This window comes from Amblyraja radiata, chromosome 13 (assembly GCF_010909765.2).
Source record: "Amblyraja radiata isolate CabotCenter1 chromosome 13, sAmbRad1.1.pri, whole genome shotgun sequence".
In the NCBI taxonomy this organism is placed as follows: domain Eukaryota; kingdom Metazoa; phylum Chordata; class Chondrichthyes; order Rajiformes; family Rajidae; genus Amblyraja; species Amblyraja radiata.
In genome coordinates this window covers 43,955,288-43,980,003 of record NC_045968.1, presented here as the reverse complement: position 1 = coordinate 43,980,003, position 24,716 = coordinate 43,955,288, and the positions used below count along the sequence as shown (strand labels likewise).

Here is a 24,716-nt window from a genome sequence, read left to right as displayed (position 1 = left end):
TCTCTCTCTCAGCCTCGTTATACATCTGAAGACAAATGTCACACGTGTAGCCAGAAGATAATAGAGTGGGAAGGAGAGAATTCTGCATCGGTTCACCATGAGATCGAGAGTATTGGAGCAGCGTCTCTCCGGGCTACAAGCTCAGCGGACTCGGACCGAGGCGGTCGCCGGAGGGTGTCGTGTTTAAGTGACAGAGAGGAGGAGGAGGAGGGGGACTCGCCCGGATCGTTTCAGGAGAGAGAGAGAGAGGGGTGGAAAAAATCGGAGGTAAGAGTTGATGAAGAGATCGGACGCAGGGGCACGCACACAAGTCAGACACACCAGAGATGCGTGACAAATGCAGGAAGGAGCCCGGCTGGACTTAGCTCGCAGCCCCGACTAGAGGAGACTGTGCGGTGCGGTGCGGTGGGACGGACGGACGGACGGACGAGCCGCTCTCTGCCTTGCGGCGGCGGCGGCGGAGGCTCAGAGGGAAGCGAGGACGCTGGAATTGAGGGGAAAAGTTGACGGCTTGCGATGTGAAGGCGAGAGAAGGAGAACGCTGCGAGCAACGCGGGTGCTGCCATCGCCCCCCTCAACACCCATGGCCGGGACCTGAGCAGAGCTGGTTCCTGGGAACGGAGGAGGCTGAGAGGGGAACCCGCACGATGCTGTTGTGAGTTGTTATTGCCTTTTTAATTTAACAAAAAAAAAAAAGAAAGGACGATGAAGGTTCTGCGCAGGAAGGCGGTTTTCTTGGTGCTCGGCTACATCCTGTTGGTGGTGCTTACGATGCTGCATTTCACCGACTACAAGGGGGGCAAGGAATGTAGCCAGGTGAAGTATGTACCCTACCCGCTGCGCTACGCCGTGGAACAGCAGCCGGCTCCGGCGCCGCACAACGCGTCCGCCAAGCGGCAGCATGTCTACGTGTTTACAACATGGCGATCCGGCTCGTCCTTCGTGGGCGAGCTCTTCAACCAGAACCCCGACGTCTTCTTCCTCTACGAGCCCATGTGGCACATCTGGCAGAAGCTGTACCCGGGGGACGCGCTCACGCTGCAGGGGGCTGCCCGGGACATGTTGGGCCACCTCTACCGCTGCGACCTGTCCATCTACCAGCTGTACAACGGGGGCAACAACGTGACCAGCATGGGCATCTTCGGGGCGCCCCGCAACAAGGTGGTCTGCTCCTATCCTCTCTGCCAAGCCTACAGGAAGGAGAAGGTGGGTCTCATCGACGAGCACGTCTGCAAGAACGAGTGCCCACCGCAACATCTAGACTCGCTGGCGAGCGAGTGCCTCAAGTATAGCACCATTGTCATCAAGGGAGTCCGCATCTTCGACCTCAGCGTGCTGGCGCCTCTGATGAGGGACCCTTCCATTGACCTGAAGGTGATTCACCTGGTGCGGGACCCCAGGGCGGTGGCCAGCTCCCGCATCAAGTCCAGGAACGGGCTGATCCGGGAGAGCCTGCAGGTGATGAGGAGTAAGGATCCCAAAGGGCGGCGTCTCAAGGTGTATGATGGCTACCAGCGGAGCCGGCGGGACGCGGTGGACTACCATGCACTGAACGCGCTGGAGGTGATCTGTAGCAGCATGGTGCGGACGGTACAAATGGCCAGGGAGCCACCGGGCTGGCTTAAGGACAACTACCGGGTAGTGCGCTACGAAGACCTGGTGGAGGAGCCCATCAGGTACCTGAAGGACATGTATTACTTCGTCAACCTGTCCCTCAGTCAGGACCTGGAGAGGTTCGTCCTCAACATGACCATGGGCTCTAGTTACTCCAACAAGAAGCCCTTCAGCGTCTCGTCGCGGAACGCCACGCAGGCGGCCAACGCCTGGCGGACCCAGCTCACCTACTCGCAGATCAAGCAAGTTGAGGACTACTGCCAGCAGGCCATGGACTGGCTGGGCTACGAGAAGGTCCAAACACCCGAGGAAGTCAAGGACTTCAGCAAGTCATTTGTGACCAAACTCCGGGTCTGAACTGAAGGGACAGACTTGGTGCAGTAAATCACCCCTGTCCTGTCCACACCCAAGAGTGGAGGAGGGCAGGTAAACCCCAAACTGTTTACTTTCCAGATATCCTCGGATCCAGATGTCAGACTGGGGTGTTGGCAGGGGCATGACATTTGAGGTTGGAGGTTTTGCAGGGAACCTTTTCTCTCTCTCTCTCTGACACAGGGGTAGACAAAATCCCCTCTTAAACACTCAAAAATAACTTACCTAGTCACACAACCAGTCTCCCCCTCACACACACACACACACACACACACACACACACACAGATGCTCAGTCACGATACCTTTGCATCAATGCACACCTCCACATAAACCAACATAAAAACTCATCCAGGTGCACCTTCACATTCACACATATCCATCATCTACTCCAACATATACATCCATGCAAACATACTCAAGGATGCACCATACAGACACAGCCAAACATATGTATCCTTCCACCCACAAAACATTAATCCATCAGCATGTGCATTCCTCACATGCACCCGTATAACTAATTCAATTTGCTATTAACAATGAAAAGTGATGCAAATTACTTGACAATTTTAAGGGAGCTTTTCATCAGCAGGTGTTGACAAAAGTGCAACAAATTCAATTGTTCACCGGAAATATTTGATCTTTGGGTTTAAAATTGTTATATATGTTGCTCTACGAATACATATATATGTATATATATATAGTTCTTTTTGTTGTCTGGTTAAATGAATAAATTGATAATTTATCATTTTTTAAAGAAAGTATTCTATTATATTAATGGCATGTGATATAGAATTGTGAGTACAGTGCTTTACTGCCAAAGTGCAACTGATCAGGATCTTTTCTGTTCATGTTTTTTGCTCGATTGTTCCTCCCTGAAAAAGTCAATTTATGTTCCCTCCCTCCAGGCTGCAGAAAACAAGCAAAGGAGCCTGTTGCAAAATAAACCTTTTCGACCCTTATTTTTATTATTATTGTTGTGTCATCACAGGAATTCAACCCCCAGAACACAAGAAAATACAAAAAAATGGCATTTGGTTTGTTGTCAATTAAAACCTGCTATGTTAATAATTGAAACTGGCTATGATTGAACCCAACAGAGCATGTGGGCCTTAAGGTTAAAAAAAAAACATGCTGAAGGGATTTTTGTATTTTGTATTTTATCAAGGGTCTTTGTGACAGAATATTTACAACATGCAGTGTTTTAATGAGCTGCAAGATAAATTGAGCAACATGCACCCAGAAGGTTTATCATTAATGGCCAACTTAAAATACCCAGCATTTAAGAGATACTTGGATAGGTACATGAATAGGAAATATTTATAAGGATATGGGCTAAACGCAGGCAAATAGGACTAGCTTAGATGGGGCATCTTTTTTGGCATGGACGAGTTGGGATGAAGGACCCATTAACATGTTGTTTGATTCTATGACCCTAATACAAAACCAATTTAATGAGAGAGTTTTCCGTTATACCTCTATCACCAATGCCAAGTGTACGGTATGATGTAATTTATTTCTAAATGCCCTCTGGTCCTCCCCAGACACACAAGGACATCCATCAGCAGACATTTGATATGATCTTTTCATAAGGTCTGCTCATTGCAACTGGTACCATATGTATACTACAAAGCTGTTTTTGTGATAACAGGCACTTTGAAATAATTTTTAAATCGTGGAATGCAATACTACAATGCAGACATGAATTCAGTTTGCTACACTCCATTATGTACTCTAGGTTAATAATATTTTCCAAAATCAAGGCCCATTTTGAAGGTAGACGAGGTTTAGACTAAGTAAATAGAGGAGGGTCTACACTGTTCTGTCTGGAAGTTCAAATAATTGTAGAATAACTTGAAATTATATTTTATTCTGAATATCCAATTTAACATGTGTTTCACATTTCATTGGTGGGTGTCAACAGGTATCTGTGTGCTTGCTTCATGACACAAGGAATGAAAATAGATGGATGAATGCATTCCGATAGTTAGAATATAGAGTTGGCAAATTCTCCGGGTTAAAGTTGGCTTCTGTAAATTGTCCCTAGTGTGTAGGATAGAACTAGTGTAAGGGTGATCACTGGTTGGCACAGACTCGGTGGACAAAAGGGCCTGTTTCTTGCTGTATCTCTAAGCTAAACTAAACTATTGTCGGATGACCTTTGGTCGGTGTGGACTCAGTGGGCCAAAAGGCCTGTTTCCATACTGTATCTCTCTAAAAAAAACTTGCAACACATTCCAGCACAGGCTACAAGGAGGTGCTAGGTGGTTGCTAATCATTAATAATTGTTTGGGATGATTCAGCATGATACACGACAAAGTACGGAGATGCAGGTTTGTGCACGAGTTAGTCCACGGGCTAAGCAGCTGAGTCATTTTAAGAAGTGTCCCACCCCAAAATGTCACCTGTCCATTCCCTCCACAGATGTTGCCTGACCCGCTGAGTTTCTCCAGCACCTTGTGCTTTGCTCAAGATTCCAGCATCTGCACTTCCTCGTGTCTCCATTTTACTGCCGATTTCTTTCATGCCAGTATGAGAAGTTGTACATTTGAGGCCAGCCACAGTGCCCTCCATAATATTTGGGACAGACCCATCATTTATTTATTTGCCTCTGTACTCCACAATTTGAGAATTGTAATAGAAAAAAATCACATGTGGTTAAAGTTCACATTGTCAGATTTTATTAAAGGCCATTTGTATACATTTTGGTTTCACCATGAAGAAATTACAGCAGTGTTTATACACAGTCCCCCCATTTCAGGGCACCATAATGTTCAGCAGCCAATGAGTTTTGAGGCATTTATTTGAACTTGAGCAGATAGGATGTGTTTATACACTTCAGAATTCATTATGCTACTACCATCAGCAGTTGTACCATCAATGAAGATAGTCAGTACCTTCAGCAGCCATACATGCCCAGGCCATAACACCCCCACCACTGTGTTTCACAGATGAGGTGGTATGCTTTGGATATTGTGCAGTTCCTTCTCTCCTCCATACTTTGCTCTTGCCATCACTCTGATATAAGTTAATCTTCGTCTTATCTGTCCACAAGACCTTTTTCCAGAACTGTGGTTGCTCTTTTAAGTACTTCTGGGCAAACTGTAACCTGGCCATCCTATTTTTTCGGCTAACCAGTGGTTTGTATCTTGCAGTGCAGCCTCTGTATTTCTGTTCATGAAGTCTCCTCGACAGTGGTCATTGACAAATCCACACCTGACTCCTGAAGAGTGTTTCTGATCTGTCAGACAGGTGTTTGGGGATTTTCTTTATTATAGAGAGAATTCTTCTGTCATCAGCTGTGGAGTCTTCCTTGGCCTGCCAGTCCCTTTGCGATTAGTAAGCTCACCAGTGTTCTCTTTCTTCTTAATGATGTTCCAAACAGTTGATTTTGGTAAGCCTAATGAGCCTGTCCCACTTAGCCGATTTTTCAGGCGACTGTGAAGTCGCCGGCAGTCGCCTGAAAAACCAGCGACTGGAACGGCGATGTCAGAGTGGAACACATACACACATCATTTCCTTCACCAGCCCGTTATGCAGGCGGGGGACAAGGCAAGCAGGGGGAGCGCTGTCTGAGTGAAATTCACACAGTGCTAAGCCATTGTGATACAGACACACACCGCGATAAACAGGAAGGTTGGCGCTGTAATTAAGACGGTGAAAGCACAGTGTACGGGAAGGGTCATGTCAGTCCTTTAAAAGAGGGGAGACGGGGGGGGGGTGGTGAGAAGGGGGGAAAAGGAGTGGAGACGACTTTTAAGAAGCCAGAGATACACGGCTGTGAAGCTCGGCGGACATTTAACATTACCGGTCGGTTATCCTTGGTTCTGAAAACTACTGCTTACGTTTTTTTCCCAATGAGCCAATGGAATTCACCAGTCAGCACTGGCTACAACCTGCAACCTCCTGGTGACCCACTACCACTGCACCTATGACATGAGAATTCTCGCTACTCTCCATAGCGGCTTCATTCTGGTCGCCGCTAATTTTTCAACATGTTGGAAATTTTGCGGTGACCATAATGAGGCCGCGACTAGTTCCCTGAATGCGGGAACTCCTCACAACCATGAAGGCAGCTACCTGGCAACCACCCTCGAACACGTGGCGACCATGTGTCGACCGCATAGTCTCCTGCAGTTGCCTAAGTCGGACAGGCCCATAAGGTTTGGCTGATGTCTCTAACAGTTTTATTCTTGTTTCTCATAATGGCTTCTTTGACTTTCATTGGCACAACTTTGGTCCTCATGTTGATAAACAGCAATAAAGGTTTCCAAAGGTGATGAAAAGACTGGAGGAAAGACTAGGTGCTGAGAACTCTCTTATACCTGCATTAAGGAGGCAATTAAACACACCTGAGCAATTACAAACACCTGTGAAGCCATGTGTCCCATACATGATGTGCTGAAATGGGTGGACTATGTATAAACACTGCTGTAATTTCTACATGGTGAAATCAAAATGTATAAAAATGGCCTTTATTAAAATCTGACAATGTGTACTTTAATCACGTGATTTTTTCTATTACAAATCTCAAATTGTGGAATAGAGAGGCAAATAAATAAATGATGGGTCTTTGCCCCAAACATTATGGAGGGCACTGTATTTCCTATAGAAGGGGGGGAATGTGGAATTCTGTGATTTTTGGGAGAACCCTTTTTACTTTCTGATCTTTAAACAAGTTGTTATTGGATGCCCAGAGCATTCCAGCTCAGGTGGACAGGTGGCAGGCCACCAGTCACCCTCACTTGGCCCATTCAAATATATTGTCTGTTGCAAACTTGAACTTTGGCCACTTTATGTTATTGTTGGCAAATGGTCTGTAGACGAGAGCAATGGTTGACGGTCTTCAACGATTGTGCCATGTTATAGATATGCAGTGATTTTGTGTCTACACTTTGAAAACACAATAATGGAACTCATTTTGCAAATTCAAAATAAAATAAATGTAATAAGCCTGTTCCAAGACATGACGAATCTGTAACCATAGAATAAGATGGCTCCCAACTGTGTGTTGCAGGATTAAATAATAATAAATCCCTTAAATTTTGTAACTCCAGAAAATAATTGTCTATTGTAACAATATCATCAATTTCCGCCCATGTAATAACCTTTACGTAACAAAGCAGGAATTTCACCCTTGTGTGAAGAATGTGACAGATTTAACAAAATAATTAATTTAAAGTGACAGATGAATGATTTATTTCTTCCAATATTTGTAGATTTCAGCAATTATTACTGTAAATATTAAAAATATGGTAAATTATTATACTATATTGGACATATTTTAGGTCTAGCTTTCATGCAGAAGAATTCATCACTCACATGTAGATATGGATTATGGATTATCATTTCAGAAATATTGAACCCATGAATAAATTTTTTCCGAAAAAGAATGCAGCGTTTAAGTGGTTAACCATAGTAAATGTCATGCAGACAATCATCCTATCAAAATTAGCTTGACATGAAAACATGCTTTTATTTCTCTACATTAATTCTCAGTATAAATCCAGAATTATTTAATAGATACCTTCTGTGCACTTTTATCAAAGGTGGGCAAAGTGGACGATTTGCTTAGTTGTCATCAGATTGTATAAGAGCCTGAAGAATATTGATTAGCATGTCAGAATTTATTTAAATTTAAGTTGAGAATGCTTTTTTTTGGTTTCAGTTGGAATGATTTGAAATGTCTATTTAAAATATTTTCACGTTATAATAATTGAAATTTGGTTTAAAAAATAACATCTATCTTGTCCAGTTTTCAGCCATTTGGGAATTACCTGTATAATTATTTGGATAATTATCAACCAGTTTTGTTTATTTGGGGTTTAAAACATTTTTAACCTGGCTTGCACTTCATGAGAAAGACAAAAGCCAGTGAACTCCTGGCCAGTTAGTTTAACGTCTATTGTTGGCGAGATGCTGGAGTCAATAATCAAAAGGGAAATGGCTAATCATTTGGGGATATAATCAAAGCTAATCAATATAGTTTTCTGAAACTGAAAATAACGTTTGACAAATTTGCTTGAATTATCTGAGGATGTGTAAGGGAGAATTGCCAGAGGGGAACCTGGAGGTGTATATCTATATTTTCAAAAGACCTTTGACATGGTGACAGCAGGTGGCACTGAGACTGGTGCATAAATTAAGAACACTAGGTATTGGAGGAAATGGGTTAGCATGGATTGAAACCTGGTCGACTCAGAGAAAACAAAGAGTTGGAATAAATGGGTCCCTTTCAAGCTGGTGGGATGTAACAGTGGAGTACCCCAAGGATTGGTTCTTGGTCCTCAATTGTCCACTGTTTACAAAAGTGACCTGGAGGAGGGCAAAAAAATGCAAGTTTTCCAAGTGTGCTGATGATAAGAGAATAGATGGAATGGTACGTTATGATGAGAAAATTGTGACTGGGTGAAAACCTGACGAGAAGTTTAATGCCGAGAAGTGTTAAGTCATGCACGGGGGATCAAGTGGTGGGTTATGTTATAAATGGAGATATTCTGCAAATGAGTGGTTTGGATGGATCTAGATGTTTGAGAGTATGAATCCCATAATGTTAGAATGCAGGCTCAACAAGTATTTAAATATGTTGGCCTTTATTGGGCTGGAGTTTAGACACTGAGATGTTTTCACTGGTGAGGGAGTCACGAACAAAGGGACATACAGTAGCTCCAAAATAAGAGCAAAAGGATTTGAGTATAGGAGCAGGGAGGTTCTACTGCAGTTGTACAGGGTCTTGGTGAGACCACACCTGGAGTATTGCGTACAGTTTTGGTCTCCAAATCTGAGGAAGGACATTATTGCCATAGAGGGAGTGCAGAGAAGGTTCACCAGACTGATTCCTGGGATGTCAGGACTGTCTTATGAAGAAAGACTGGATAGACTTGGTTTATACTCTCTAGAATTTAGGAGATTGAGAGGGGATCTTATAGAAACTTACAAAATTCTTAAGGGGTTGGACAGGCTAGATGCAGGAAGATTGCTCCCGATGTTGGGGAAGTCCAGGACAAGGGGTCACAGCTTAAGGATAAGGAGGAAATCCTTTAAAACCGAGATGAGAAGAACTTTTTTCACACAGAGAGTGGTGAATCTCTGGAACTCCCTGCCACAGAGGGTAGTCGAGGCCAGTTCATTGGCTATACTTAAGAGGGAGTTAGATGTGGCCCTTGTGGCTAAGGGGATCAGAGGGTATGGAGAGAAGGCAGGTACGGGATACTGAGTTGGATGATCAGCCATGATCATATTGAATGGCGGTGCAGGCTCGAAGGGCCGAATGGCCTACTCCTGCACCTAATTTCTATGTTTCTATGTAAGAGGACAGCCATTTATTACTGAGGAGTAGAGAATTTTTTTCTCTAAAAGGATAGTGTATCTCTGAGGGTGGTGTAGGTCAGATAATAGAATATATTTAAGTTGAAGATAGATAAATACTTGAAAGATCAAGGAATTGAGGTTTTAATTTGGGTTAGATATACAGCATGGAAACAGGCACTTCTGCACACCGAGTCCACGACGACCATCGATCATCTGTTTACATTAGTTCTATGTTACCACACTTTTGCATCCACTACGTACACAATATATTTTACAGCGGCTAATTAACCTACAAACCCGCATATCTTTGGGATATGAGAGGCAACCGGAGCATCCAGAGGAAACCCATGCAGTCACAGGGAGAACATGCAAACTCCACACAGACTCAGCACCCAAGGTCAGAATTGAACCTGAGTCCCTGGCGCTGTGAGGCAGCAGCTCTACCAGCTGCACCATTGTGCCGCCTTATGTGGTACTGGCACAGAAGAGGAGTTGAGATCAGTATAGATTTGCCGTTGGCCATGGCCATACTGAATGGCAGAACAGGATTGAGGGATTTTAGACTATGCCAGCTCCTGTTTCTTGTGTCCTTGTTTTCTCTCGCCTTATGCAGAAACATGCTGGATTACTGCTCTGTGGATAACTGTGGCTTTTCATTCACTTAAACACACTGTTGACATAAGGAACTTGGCAGTGAATGTGCAGAAGTTAGTTGACTACAACCAGGTTTTGATCGTGACTGCCTAAAGGCTGATTCTCCCTGGTAAATATAGCCATTATTTTCCTGCACTCTTTTGGCAGGAGACCCAGACTAACCTTAAATCATTCACAGAACCCATGTGGAATTTCAGATCTGACACTTCCCTCATAAGGGAGAAACTGAGTCATTGATGAAGTCCAGTTAATGACAAAAACACGTTTTTTCACTTTACATTCCGCAAAACTCTTTCTCAAAGTCATATTGCAGAGATGTGTAAAGAAAGACATCAGGAGCAAACAAGCAGAAACTGAATGTTCTTGAAATCGGCTTCAGGTTTATAGCATATTGTGTGGATTTACATTCTCTGTAACAAAAGGTCTTAATGTTATCCTGTGATGTTGTTCTGTTTAATGTACTTTCAATTGGTTATTTGCATCATAGATGTAAAGTTACCACCTGCTAGCACAGGTGTCTGTGCAGTATTGTCACCAGTTGTACATACAGTCTTATTACCAGAGATTATAAACTCAATTGCCAGCAAACAGATTGTATGTACAGCACAGAGAATCATTAGCAATCTACCACCAAATAGAATATTCTTCCCTTACAACCCTTGAACTCTTACACAGAGCCTAATAATTTGTCAATTATTATATAATGGCTGACTGTGTCCTACTGATTCGAGCATTCATTTATCTGAAGTAATTAAACACTGAAAAATTGGCAAGATTAGGTCATAGAAATGTAAACCATGGAAACCACTGTATCTTCAGCCGCTGAGTCTGCATTGACTGTCAAGCATCCATTTTGACACAAACACTTCCCTATCCTATTTTATTCTCCCCTTGTTCCCAGATTCAACTACAGGTTGAAACTCTATTCTAGCACACTTGGTATCTGATCAGCAATGTTAACAACACAAAATGCCAGACCATAGTAATTGCCCTGATCATCTTCATCTGAGCAAGAGAACAGTTTTTAAGTGCGTTGGGATAGAAACATAGAAAATAGGTGCAGGAGTAGGCCATTCGGCCCTTCGAGCCTGCACCGCCATTCAATATGATCATGGCTGATCATCCAACTCAGTATTTTGTACCTGCCTTCTCTCCATACCCCCTGATCCCTTTAGCCACAAGGGCCACATCTAACTCCCTCTTAAATATAGCCAATGAACTGGCCTCAACTACCTTCTGTGGCAGAGAATTCCAGAGATTCACTACTCTCTGTGTGAAAAATGTTTTCCTCATCTCGGTCCTAAAAGATTTCCCCCTTATCCTTAAACTGTGACCCCTTGTTCTGGACTTCCCCAACATCGGGAACAATCTTCCTGCATCTAGCCTGTCCAACCCATTAAGAATTTTGTAAGTTTCTATAAGATCCCCCCTGAATCTTCTAAATTCTAGCGAGTACAAACCGAGTCTATACAGTTGTGGGAAGTGGAAACTGCAGGATTATGAGCACCGAAGATAGACACAAAATGCTGGAGTAACTCAGCGGGTCAGGCAGCATCACTGGAAAAAAGGAATAGGTGACGTTTTGGGTCGAGACCCTTCTTTGGACACTGTCCAAAATCCAAAGCCTTCTTAAGTCAAATACACTGTTGGCTGAGATCGCATAGGTTATACTGGTGGGTTAATTAGCTGCAGATTAGTATAGATCTTAGCTTTTTAGTTCTTAGTTAGAATACCAAATTGGAGTCACTCCAAAGACGTACAGGTAAGTAAGATCTGAATCTTGAATCTGTATGAAGGTTTAATTGGCTTGGTGTATGTCTAAATTGTTCCTCGTGTGTGTAGGATAGTGTTAATGTGTGCTGGTCAGTGGGCCGATGGGCCTGTTTCCACGCTGTATTTCTAAACTCAACTAAACTAAATTGGTTACTAAGTACATATTCAAAACATGCCGAACCACAGGATTGTTAGACCACAGAATGGGTAGATCAGAGAGTTTCAGCTACTTACCTATGTGCCAGGGCTAAATAACCCTAAATTTCACCTTTACTGAGCATTTTATGCTTTATTCCTCGACTTATTACTGATTTAAAAACATCAAAAGACTTTGAATTTAAAACGACCATTCACTGATGACGTCACAATGGCTCGACTTGCAGTGATCAGCTTCACTGAAGATTTCATCCTATATTTCACGTTATTCGCGATTAAAGCTTTAAAAATGCCAACTTTCACGATTTTTACTGTTAAAATCATTCCTGCCAGCTTCCAACACGCTTTGATCCAATGTTGTGACACAGGAACACTGAATTTTTCACCTCACATGAGAGGGAGGGCGAATTGCTATTGCAACACACAGGGCAAGTGCAATTGGGGGTTATGGTTAGGGAATGGGTGCGTTGGGGTGGGTCTGCACTTGGTCTAGTACTTTACTTATTAAAAGTCTGATCTTGTTAATGTGCATATGTGTGTCTGTGTATATGTGTGTGTATATGTGTGTTAGTCTTTACATCTTCGCAAAAACACTACGCGGTAACGATAACATTTTTACATATTCCTATTGACATATTTCCCCTCGAGGCCGGGATCACCTTATCTGACCATTTTATGCTTTATTTCTCGACTTATTCTCAACTCATTACTGATAAAAAGTCTAAACAAGTCAAAAATCTTTGAAATCAAAACGACCAGCTTCAACTGATGACGTCACAATGGCTCGGATAGCAGTGATAAGCCTCACTGAAGATTCCATCCTATACTTGACACGTTATTCGTGATTAAAGCTTTAAAAATGCCAACTTTCACAAGATTGTTACATATTCTGATTCACATTTTCCCCCTAGAGGCCGAGATCACCCTCACTGAACATTTTCAGCTTCATTTCTCGAGTTATCACTGATTAAAAGTAAGTAAGAAGTTTAAAAACATCAAAAGACTTTAAAATGCCCAGCTTTCACTGATGTCACAATGGCTCGGGTAGCAGCGATCATCGTCACTGAAGATTTCATCCTGTATTTGACACGTTATTCGTGATTAAAGCTTTCAAATGCCAACTTTCACAAGATTTTTACATATTCTGATTCACATTTTCCCCCTCTAGGTAGAGATCACTTTCACTGCACATTTTATGCTTTATTTCTCGACTTATTACTAATTAAAGTATTATAAAATCAAACCGACCAGCTTCAACTGATGATTTCACAATGGATCGAAGAGCAGGGGGAGGGCGAATTGCTATTGCAACATGCAGGGCAAATGCAATTGGAATTTTTTTAAAAGAGCACTGCTGAGGGAGGCAAAGAGGAGTGCTGGAATCTTACGTTCGGGAACGGCTTGAGTTGGAGGACCACGCCTTCCGTGGGGGCTGCGGGTAGGGAACGGGTTCGTTGGGGGAGCAGACCCTCTGCACATGGTCTAGTATTATAAAAAATTATATTAAAATTTGTTCCGGAGCATGTATTATTTGGTATGAAGTAAGGCCCTGGCCCAAAATGTCACCTGTCCAGTCCTTCCACGGACGCTGCCTGACCCGCTGAGTTACTCCAGCACTTTGTGCTTTGCTAAAGTTTCCAGCATATCTCTGGTATTATGTTTGTTGGTAAGCCATAGAGTTAAAATAATCAATATTAATCAGAAAAATGCCAAAAAGTGCCTTTGGTTTGAAAAAAAGCTTTAATATTGTGTCCTTGCACAGTGCCATTCAAAATCTCCTGAGGATCTTTGCAGTCAATTATATCCTTCCACAATGCAATTTATTTTGGGAAACCTAAAGTAGGAATTTGCAGGGAATATCTGGAGGAGGAATAGTTGCAGTTGTTGTCAAAGCATGCAATACAAGTCTTGGAACATAGAACAATACAGCACAGCAACGAGCCCTTTGGCCCACAGTGCTATGTTGGATAGGATGGCAACATAGGATGGCAAGATTCACACAACCTCCATTATATAATTGTATAATATTCCTAAAAGTAGGGGACAGCAGGGCTCAACGGATGGAGGAGAGGAACAGTGCCGCTGAGCAGGCTAGGGCCTTACATCCCTCACCCTCAGAGACGTTCTGGGTTTTCAAAGGTCGGCTGCAGGAGGTGTCCCAGGGCAAGGAGGTGAGGTGAGGGCCTGTTCGACAATCAACATATCGAGGTGTCGGTTGAGTGGGCGGTTGGAGGCTCTGCAGCAGCCTGGGGAGCGATTGGATCGGGCGCCGCTCCAAGAAGCTGAGAGCACGGATCGGACGCGGCCTACAGTGGCACTGAGTTGCAGAGCAGCGGTGGAGGGCATCGACAACATCACCAGGCCAGACCGACCTCTGCAAATTGCCAGGACAATGGGCCTTTATGGTCAAGTTAAGACTCTAAATTCTTAACTTTGAACTTGAATCATGCAAAATGGTGCCAACAATGTGGTGACTCTTGTGTACTGCCTCAGTATAATCTACTATTCCTACACTTGTTCTTAAGTATGAATGTTCTTAGATTTTTACTGAACTGTATGCAAAATGGAATTTCACTGTACCTAGGTACATTTGACAACAACGTACCGTTGAACCATTGAAGATTCTTTAATTGCCCTCCTTTATAACCATATAACAATTACAGCACGGAAATGGGCCATCTCGGCCCTTTAGTCCATGCCGAACACTTACTCTCACCTAGTCCCATCTACCTGCACACAGACCATAACCCTCCATTCCTTTCCCGTCCATATACCTATCCAATGTATTTTTAAATGATAAAATCGAATCTGCCTCCACCACTTCCACTGGAAGCTCATTCCATACAACTACCACTCTCTGAGAAAAGAAGTTCCCCCTCATGTTACCCCTAAACTTTTGTCCCTTAATTCTCAAATCATGTCCTCTTGTTTGAATCTTCCCTATTCTCAATGGAAAAAGCTTATCCACGTCAACTCTGTCTATCCCTCTCAACATTTTAAAGACCTCTATCAAGTCCCCCCTTAACCTTCTGCGCTCCAAAGAATAAAGACCTAACTTGTTCAACATTTCTCTGTAACTTAGGTGCTAAAACCCTGGCAACATTCTAGTAAATCTCCTCTGTACTCGCTCTATTTTGTTGACATCTTTCCTATAATTTGGCGACCACAATTGTACACCATACTCCAGAATTGGCCTCACCAATGCCTTGTACAATTTTAACATTACATCCCAACTTCTATACTCAAAGCTCTGATTTATAAAGGCCAGCACACCAAAAGCTTTCTTTACCTTTGAACTGTGAAATAATCATCTCCCTTTGCAGTGGCAACCCTGCAGGTTGCTAAATTATACTGGGTATCTTTCAAATATCAAAAGGATCTGCTGAAAGTATTTTCTATCATAGTGAAAATTAAGTGTAAAAAATATTACTTCAGAACATCCCAGGCTGTAGAGATAAAAAAAAAAAACAAGTTTAAAACACAACACCTGATAACAGTTGCAATAAATTGGTTTGTTGGTTGTGAAAAATCACAACAGAAACATCAATTGACCATTTAAGGGATATTCAATGAACATTTCTACCATGTGCTTTTGTAATAGTCAAGTGAAAAGATATGCTTATGGTAAGAATGAAGACAAAGTATTGATTTGCAGTGAGAATAAAGGCACTTGTTTGCATGCTCATGCTTGTTAAAAATAATTGTTATTCTGCAACTATACATTGAACACATTTTGCTTTAGAATGAGATGTTGGTTATGTGCATTTGTAACCATCTGGTCTCGTTAGAATCAAGCAAGAGTTGAAGCAAGCAATTTCCAGGTGAGAAATATTAAAATCCTAGTGAATAACAATGAAACGTACCAAGTTGTGTCCTCTTCTTAACCGCATCCTTTGAGGCAATACCCAATTTCACGACACAATATTGAGGTGGAAATCTTCCACAGTTAAAATTTTGTAAGCAGAAAGATGACTGTACACAATATTGTATGGGAAGTACAATCCAACAACTTGAAAATCAGTCAGCATCTATGGAGGAAATGGCTGGACACGTTTTGGGTCAGTTCCTCCAGCATTTTGTGCTTTGCTCAAAATTGCAGCATCTGCAGTTCCTTGTGTGTCCAATGTGAAGAGGAGACATTTGTCTAGTAGTTTGCCAGTCTCCTGCTTTGCCAGTTGAAACTCAGGAAAATCTTGGTTTTCTTAATTAAAATGGATGATTCTGGATTCTTTACAAAGGTGAAATAACAATACAGTGTTAACAATAAATTGCTAACTTTGCTGATCAACAGTGGATAAATATCCAATCCCATATATAAAGAGATTCCTTCGTTTCCCAAGAGCACTCTGCAGACTTAACATTAGCGACTGGAAGAGGAAAAAGATTGCTTTCCTCATGGTATCATTTACATTAATTTCCAATGTTCTATAGATTCAGGATCAGTTCCTGTGGATTGGAGGGAAGCTAATGTTATCCCACATTTTAAGAAAGGCGGGAGAGAGAAAACGGAATTATAAACCAGTTAGCCTGACATCGGTGGTGGGGAAGATGCTGGAGTCAATTATAAAAGATGAAATAGCCGCACATTTGGATAGCAGTAACAGGATCGGTCTGAGTCAGCATGGATTTACGAAGGGGAAATCATGCTTGACTAATCATTTGGAATTTTTTGGGGATGTAACTAGGAAAATGGACAAGGGAGAGTCAGTGGATGTAGTGTACCTGGACTTTCAGAAAGCATTTGACAAGGTCCCACATAGGAGATTAGTGGGCAAAATTACAGCACATGGTATTGGGGGTTGTGTGCTGACATGGATAGGAAATTGGTTGGCCGACAGGAAACAAAGAGTAGGGATAAACGGGTCCCTTTCAGAATGGCAGGCAGTGACTAGTGGGGTACCGCAAGGCTCGGTGCTGGGATCGCAGCTATTTACAATATACATCAATGATTTTGATAATGGGATTCAAAGTAACATTAGCAAATTTGCAAATGACACAAAGCTGGGTGGCAGTGTGAACTGTGAGGAGGATGCTATGAGAATGCAGGGTGACTTGGACAGGTTGAGGGAGTGGGCAGATGCATGGCAGATGAAGTTTAATGTGGATAAATGTGATGTTATCCACTTTGGTATCAAAACCAGGAAGGCAGATTACTATCTAAATGGCATCAAGTTGGGAAAAGGAGAAGTACAACGGGATCTGGGTGTCCTTGTTCATCAGTCTATGAAAGTAAACATGCAGGTACAGCAGGCAGTGAAGAAAGCGAATGGCATGTTGGCCTTTATAACAAGAAGAGTCGAATATGGGAGCAAAGAGGTTGGGACAGTCATATGCTGAGAGAATGGAACGGCTGGGCTTATACACTCTGAAGGATGAGAGGTGATCTTATTGAAACATATAAGATTGTTAAGGGTTTGGACATGCTAGAGGCAGGAAATATGTTCCCGATGTTGGGGGAGTCCAAAACCAGGGGGCACCGTTTAAGAATAAGGGGTAAGCCATTTAGAACGGAGACGAGGAACACTTTTTCTCACAGAGAGTTGAGAAAGAATGTCATATAGTTAATACTGTTGTCCCAAAAATGTAACTCTTTTGCTGCAACTTACACATTTTTTAGTTTAGCGATAAAGTGCGGAAACAGGCCCTTCGGCCCACTGAGTCCGCGCCGACCAGCGATCCCCACACACTAACACTATCCTACACATACTAGGGACAATTTTACCAAACTAATTAGCCTACTAACCAGCATGTCTAGAATGTGGAAGGAAACTGGAGCACCCGGAGAAAACCCAGGTTACGGGGAGAACGTACAAACTCCATACAGACAGAACGCGGGTCTTTGGCGCTGTAAGGCAGCCACTGCCCGTTATAATTAGATAATTAGGTTAACCAGATTGTTAGGATTGCTTGAATATTAGGACTTTATTCCATGTCCTAATCAAGGTGCCCCTGATGTTATTTGTCCCAAATTTTCACATTTGCCCTCTGGTTACATAAGATGACCAAGGTATACTGAAAATTTGTAGATAGCTTACAGTACGCTGGGGTGTGCACAATGTAACAGTGAGCATGCTTCTCTGCAGCAGGGAATGTGTGTGTGTACATGCTGAATCATCACCTCACATTACAGACATCATCATCGGTTGCCACGGCCATTGACTTATTTATAGATTTATTGTGGAAATAGGCCCTTCAGCCCACCGTGTCATGCTGACCATAGATCACCTGTGCACACTATTCTATGTTATCCCCACTTTCACACTCTCTCCCTACACACTAGGGGCAATTTAGAGGCCAATGTGTCAACAAACCTGTACGGTTTGTGGGGATGTGGGAGGAAACTGGAGCACCCGGAGGAAACCCACACAGTCCCAAGGAGAACGTGCAAACCCACTCAGACAACACCTGGGGTCAGGATCGAACCCATGTCTGTGAGGCAACGGTTTTATCAGCTGCGTCACTGTGCCTTCTCATTGGCAAGTTATCCTGGTGAGTACTGGCCTGGGACTGTTCCTTGCCCATTCTTCTGAGTAAAACAGACTACTTGGCTACATGTCCATTCCAATGGCAGCGAGCATTAGAAGTTGACATCAGAACTAGAGACTGGGGAAGGGGCTTATTGTGAGGAGGAGAAAATAGGAATAGTGTAGAACTGGTAACTCAAATTTCACTGTACCTTAACTGGTGCACGTGACAATAAACTGACCTTGAACCTTGGTGTAAATGGTCTTAGATTACCATCAGGCTTATTTCTGTGCTGCATGACTGTGAGACGTGTAATTTCCAAGGCCATACAGAATGGGGTTCTATGAAGGGAATATTTATGGTACAGATCTATTAATTGTAGCAGACTTGGTACTGAATTGCAAATTACATAGCAGGAAAATAATTTACAAATTCTGGGAAGACCATGCTACAAATGTGATATGTTCTCTTTACTACTGCAAAATAAACTGCAGGAAATTGGTTCATAATGAATTTTCAGTAGTTCTTTGTGCCCAGACCCTCATTCACCGAGCATCCGTATTAAAGAAAATCGAGCGTTCAAAGCGAGTATTTTCTGGGTGAGCATAAAGACTCCAGTGTCTTCTTTGCTTCCTTTCTCAAAGCTCCACATTCCAGTTATTCAAAAGACCAGCTACATATGTCGGTAAGGGTGTCCCAAGCTTATGTGCATGGACTGTTATTCATGTTATGTCAAGGTGCAGCACAGAATGCCACAGGAGATCCTTTTTAACTGTGGCTATCAAACTGTACAACTTCCCCTTCTGTTGTGGATGGACTGAATTCCCCCCCCCCCCACCGATCTTTGCACATCCCTCATCCTGGACTTTTTCATTGGATAATTTAATTTCATGTTTGTTAACAAATTCATCAGGAAGGTTGGCTCTGTCCTGGGGGCGGAGCTGGATTTATAGGAGGTAGTCTTGGAGGGGACTATGATCTAATGTGCTTGAATCTGTTCTAGTGCTCCTGACAAAGTTAATGAAGATAGTGAAGATCAGTAAGGTTATGGGGAGAAGGCAGGAAAGCCATGATTCAGAATCAGAATCAGATTTTATTCGCCAAGTATGTTTTGCAACATACGAGGAATTTCACTGGCCAGGTCAGTCATACAATTGAATGGCAGAGTAGACTTGATGGGCCGAATGGCCTAATTCTGCTCCTATCACTTATGGATATAATAAATGTTTGGTAATTTTTGGCCTGTCGGAATTAGACAACTGGACTGGACTTTGAAAGATGCAAATTTGTCAAGGGGTTTTCATCAAATAGTTTCATACGATTAAATGTTCTTAAGCAGCAGAATAATAGATTGCTAGTATGACTCCCCCCCCTGTAATTGATGATTTGTGAGCAAAGTTTTAAATTTCAAATCCGCACTTTCTTATGAGTTAGTTGTTATGTTTCTAATTTTATGGCAGAAATAGCAATGTTTCCTTTGAGGGTTAGAGGAAACTTTGAATGGTAGATCCCTGTGGAATTACAAATCCCTAAAGTTACCCCTGTTGATTGTCACGCTGTATCAAGATTCCCGCTTGTCACATCACTGGTCTTGATGTGGGGATGTAATGGAGGATATACTGTTAGAGAATGAGAAATTAAGGTGTCGGAAATTCTGTTTTCAAAGATTCCGTTTCAAATTGGTGGCAGAAGTTAAAGTAATATAAAATCAGGTCCTAGTGAAGATCCAAATGTATATAATATTCCTCTATTGATACGTTTAAATGCTATAACGATACCTCAAGGTATCTTGATTCAGCACAAGTACTGCAGCATTAAAGCTGGGCATTAGTGTCAACCTGGAACAAAAGACACAAAATGCTGGATTAACTCAGTAGGTCAGGCAGCATCTCTGGAGAACATGGATATGTGACATTTTGGGTCGGGATCCTTCAGACTGAATTGAGTCAATTTTCAGTATAAAAACTGGTTAATTTTAATCAATATAACAAATTGGTCATAACTAAACAGAGTTGTGTAAGTACTGTGCTTAGTTTTAAGAACCGAGTGACTAGGATAATTACACTGTTACCATTCTAGTCAGCAGTGGTCTTTGTTGGCACTGATGTTTACTGGTGATTTCAATGGAAATAGCATAAAGATTAATGCCTACTTATTATCAATGGTTCTCTCAGCTCCTTAACTTGGAGGCATGAGATGACATAAAAAGATCGGGTGGGACTGGGGCATGTTGGGATTGCCTAATGTAAGCAATACCAATGTTCAACCAATGTTCTCAGACATGAACACAAGAAGGCCATGTCAGTCCTGAAAGTTTCCCAGGGAAAGGGGAAGTGAAAGGTGCTGATCTTTGCTCCCTCTTGTTCCATAAAGATTCTTTGGCTGTAAGAGTCCAAGTTTATCCATGCCAGGCATTCCTCCTAGAAGCTGAGGAACCACCGTGTTGCATCCAGGATAGGACGTAGGAACAAAAATTTGTTTCAAAGCAGTGCAACCTCCAACATTTGAAATCCATTTATCTCTGACCTTGATTATCTGCTGACATTTGCTTCTGGAGAAAATCTTATTTGAAATGAGCTGATTATCTTAATGTTTTTAATTTATATTGCATTTGTGTTACAGACAATAGACAATAAACAATAGGTGCAGGAGTAGGCCACTCGGCCCTTCGAGCCAGCACAGCCATTCAATGTGATCATGGCTGATCATCCCCAATCAGTACCCCGTTCCTGCCTTCTCCCCATATCCCCTGACTCCGCTATCTTTTAGAGCCCTATCTAGCTCTCTCTTGAAAGTATCCAGAGAGCCGGCCTCCACCGCCCTCTGAGGCAGAGAATTCCACAGACTCACAACTCTCTGTGTGAAGAAGTGTTTCCTCATCTCCGTTCTAAATGGCTTACCCCTTATTCTTAAACTGTGGCCCCTGGTTCTGGACTCCCCCAACATCGGGAACATGTTTCCTGCCTCTAGCGTGTCCAAACCATTTATAATCTTATATGTTTCAATAAGATCCCCTCTCATCCTTCTAAATTCCAGAGTATACAAGCTCAGCCGCTCCATTCTCTCAGCATATGACAGTCCCGCCATCCCGGGAATTAACCTTGTAAACCTATGCTGCACTCCCTCAATAGCAAGAATGTCCTTCCTCAAAATAGGGGACCAAAACTGCACACAATACTCCAGGTGTGGTCTCACTAGGGCCCAGTACAACTGCAGAAGGACCTCTTTTCTCCTATACTCAACTCCTCTTGTTATGAAGGCCAACATGCCATTCGCTTCTTCACTGCCTGTTATACCTGCATGCTTATTTTCATTGACTGATGAACAAGGACCCCCCAGATCCTGTTGTACTTCCCCTTTTCCCAACTTGACACCAAGGTCCTACACTAAGGTCTTCTGGTGTTTGTCAAAGACCAACATGCAGGTAGTTTACTGTTCCCATTACGCAGAAAAAAGTACCATTCGCAGGAGAAAGTCAGAAAGTGAGAACATCCCAAATGAAGTGAATAACATCTGCAGTCAAAATAGGAAGTCAAATACTCAGGTGTATTAGCAAGTCCAAATCTCAAAGTCCCATGCCTGTCATATAAGGCATTAGTTGAACCATTCAGGTCACCCAGTCTCTGGAAGTTAACAAGCTGTTGACGTTCGTCATTCATTCCAAATAATCTTCATTAATTCGAAATAACAATGAACAAAACAAAAATGATGCTGGATTATCATTTGAGTCTTTGGAAGTGCAAACCTCTTCTTGAAGAGCTGTGCATGAAGTTTGGCATCCAGCTCTGGCCTCCATGAGTTTAAAGGGAGTAATCTAAGCTCTAATGAGAATGTAAAGGATTAAAGAATGAGCTGACAGGCTAGATTTGACAAGTAATGAAATGTTGAGGGATGGCAGAATGCATGCTGTTAATAAGATAAAGTAAACTTGGAAGGAAACTTTCATGTGTGCCAGGACAATAAGCTTTGGGGTTTCAAAGATCAAGTGAAAATCTCAACATTGTTTAAATAGATTAAATGTATATGAAGGTGGTTGATTCCTTCCAGACACTATTAGTATAGGTGTGTTTTGGTGGTTGATATGAACATGATGGGCCAAAGGGCCTGTTTCTGTTCTCAAAGAATCATAAAGAGATATATCTGGGAAATGCGCCCTTCAACCCATGCAGAACATTAAGCACTATTTACATGAATCCTACCATAACACATTGTATACGCCCCATATTCCCATACACATTGTATACTCCCCATATTCCCATACACCATTAGGGAAATTTGTTGAAACCAATTAATTCACCAACCCACATATTTTAGTAGCACCCAGGAGAAACCCATATGGTCATAGAGAGAATGTGCAAACTCCATATAGTTAGCACCAGAGATCGGGATTGAACAGAGGTCACTGGAGTTGTGTGGCAGCAGCTCAACTAACCTGTGTGGGCACCATTATGATTTTGCATTGTATGACTCCATATAGCTAGATATTGCAGAAACGTAGTTATCTTGATATTCTAAGATTTGGCCAAATGCGCTGCAGAAACTTCATGATTTGAGGAATATCTTCCAAGCAAACAATAAAATAAATTAAAATTTCCACTTAAAAAACTCCATCAATAATGCCAAAATTGATCAGACCAAATGGTTTTTGTGAGTGGTGAAATCTTCAAAGCCAACACAAAAACTAAAATTATGCAAGTTAAGAGTGAGAGAAAAAAAACAATTTAATCCAGAGGGTTATGAGTGTGGAATAAAGTAACAGGAAAAGCTATTCAAACAGTATGATTAGATTGAGAAATAAATTGAATATATTTGTCAAGAAAGGGTTCCATGGTAGAACGAAATACTGGGATTAACATGAAGGTGAAGTTATCTTATTCTCATACTTGAAAATGTTTACATTCTTATTTTTTACTATGTTTTAACCAGCCAATATTCATAGATACTGGTATGTCGACAGGGAAAAGTAAATAGACCGTTGCTGTAAGCTAAAATATCAAGCAAGCATTTACCTTAAACTACTTGTGGTTTGGATAAAATAACATTGATATGCTTGAAAAGGAACTTGACAACTGATTTACCAGAGCTGAGGTGATGCAAGAAATGCATGAAATGAGTGTATCAGTTATTATTCAGAACAGTGAACATGGCTTTTGGGAATGAAGAAAGCAAACACTGATTTGATAATGAATTCTAGTAAGAAAGCAGGCTCAACTATTTTTGGGATACTGTGTCTCACAGAAATTATTCCAAAATGACAGTAGCAAAGACATAAGCAATCAGAAGCACCTAAGGGGATACTGCATGGATTTAAGTTTTGATCCATTTTGCCTTGTGCAGTCTGTTGAAATACTTCAATAGGAATATGTTTTAAACAAAGATTTCATCTTACCAAGGATGGCCAGTACTAAATAACAATCTTTATAATCAATGTCCAGTAATAGTAAAGACCAAGGGGAGTCTAGCTGTCTATATGTGTACACTCTACTTGATTTTGGAAGTAAAATTGTAATCACTATGCTACAAGAATCATACAAATTCTTCTTAAGTTATTGCTGAAGTTAAACTACTGTATTTCATGGATGAACGTGGAAATTGTGATCTGGTCTTTTAACTTTGAGGACCAGGTCTCACCAATAATCCAGCCTGATGTGATCAGAGCCCCATCGGCTTTAAGGCTTCTTTGTAAATGGATTTCTGTAGTCAAATCCTTGGGCATATGAGGCCATAAAACTAATGACAGCACAGTAGTTCAGCGATAGAGTGCTGCCTCACAGTGCCAGAGACCCAGGTTCGATCCTGACTATGGGTCTTTGCTGCCATGTGCTGGGGCAGCAGGGCGAAGGCGACAGTCGCCAATAGGATCGACAAACTCATCAGGAAAGCTGGCTCCATCCTGGGGGCGGAGTTGGATTCATCGGTGGTCTTGGAGGGGAGGATGCTCCTCAAACTGCAGAGCATCTTGGACAATACAGCTCACCCCCCCCCCCCCCCCCCCCATGACACATTGGTCAACCTGAGGAGTACCTTCAGCAACAGACTGGTTCCACTAAGATGCAGGACAGAACGCCATAGGAGATCCTTCTTCCCTCTGGCTATCAACCTGTACAACTCCTCCCCCTTCTGTCGTGGGGTAGACTGAGACTGACTCCCCTCCTCCCCCCCCCCATCTAATATTTGCACACCCCAAATCCTTTCTACTCGTCACTTTAATTTTGTGTTTCAAGGATTTTGTGATTTTATGACTGTTGGCAGTTTAATTTCTCTCCTGGGTAAATGAAGTTTTATCGTATCGTATGCTGTCTGTATGGTTAGTATGTTCTTCCTGTGACTACGTGGGTTTTCTCCGGGTGCTCCAATTTCCTTCTACATTCT

At 42.3% G+C, this 24,716-nt stretch overlaps 1 protein-coding gene across 1 annotated transcript; it reads left to right on the top strand.

The window, feature by feature from the left end:
• The first annotated feature begins 667 nt into the window (after positions 1 to 667).
• On the top strand, positions 668 to 3,062 carry chst2 (carbohydrate sulfotransferase 2). The gene has a single exon (XM_033031899.1). The coding sequence runs from the start codon at positions 706 to 708 to the stop codon at positions 1,969 to 1,971; it is 1,266 nt and encodes a 421-aa protein (XP_032887790.1). The 5' UTR covers positions 668 to 705; the 3' UTR covers positions 1,972 to 3,062.
• The last annotated feature ends 21,654 nt before the right edge of the window (positions 3,063 to 24,716 follow it).

Bases quoted from the DNA above. Each gene is read 5' to 3' on its own strand.
- chst2 (XM_033031899.1), top strand. From the start codon at position 706: ATGAAGGTTCTGCGCAGGAAGGCGGTTTTCTTGGTGCTCGGCTACATC.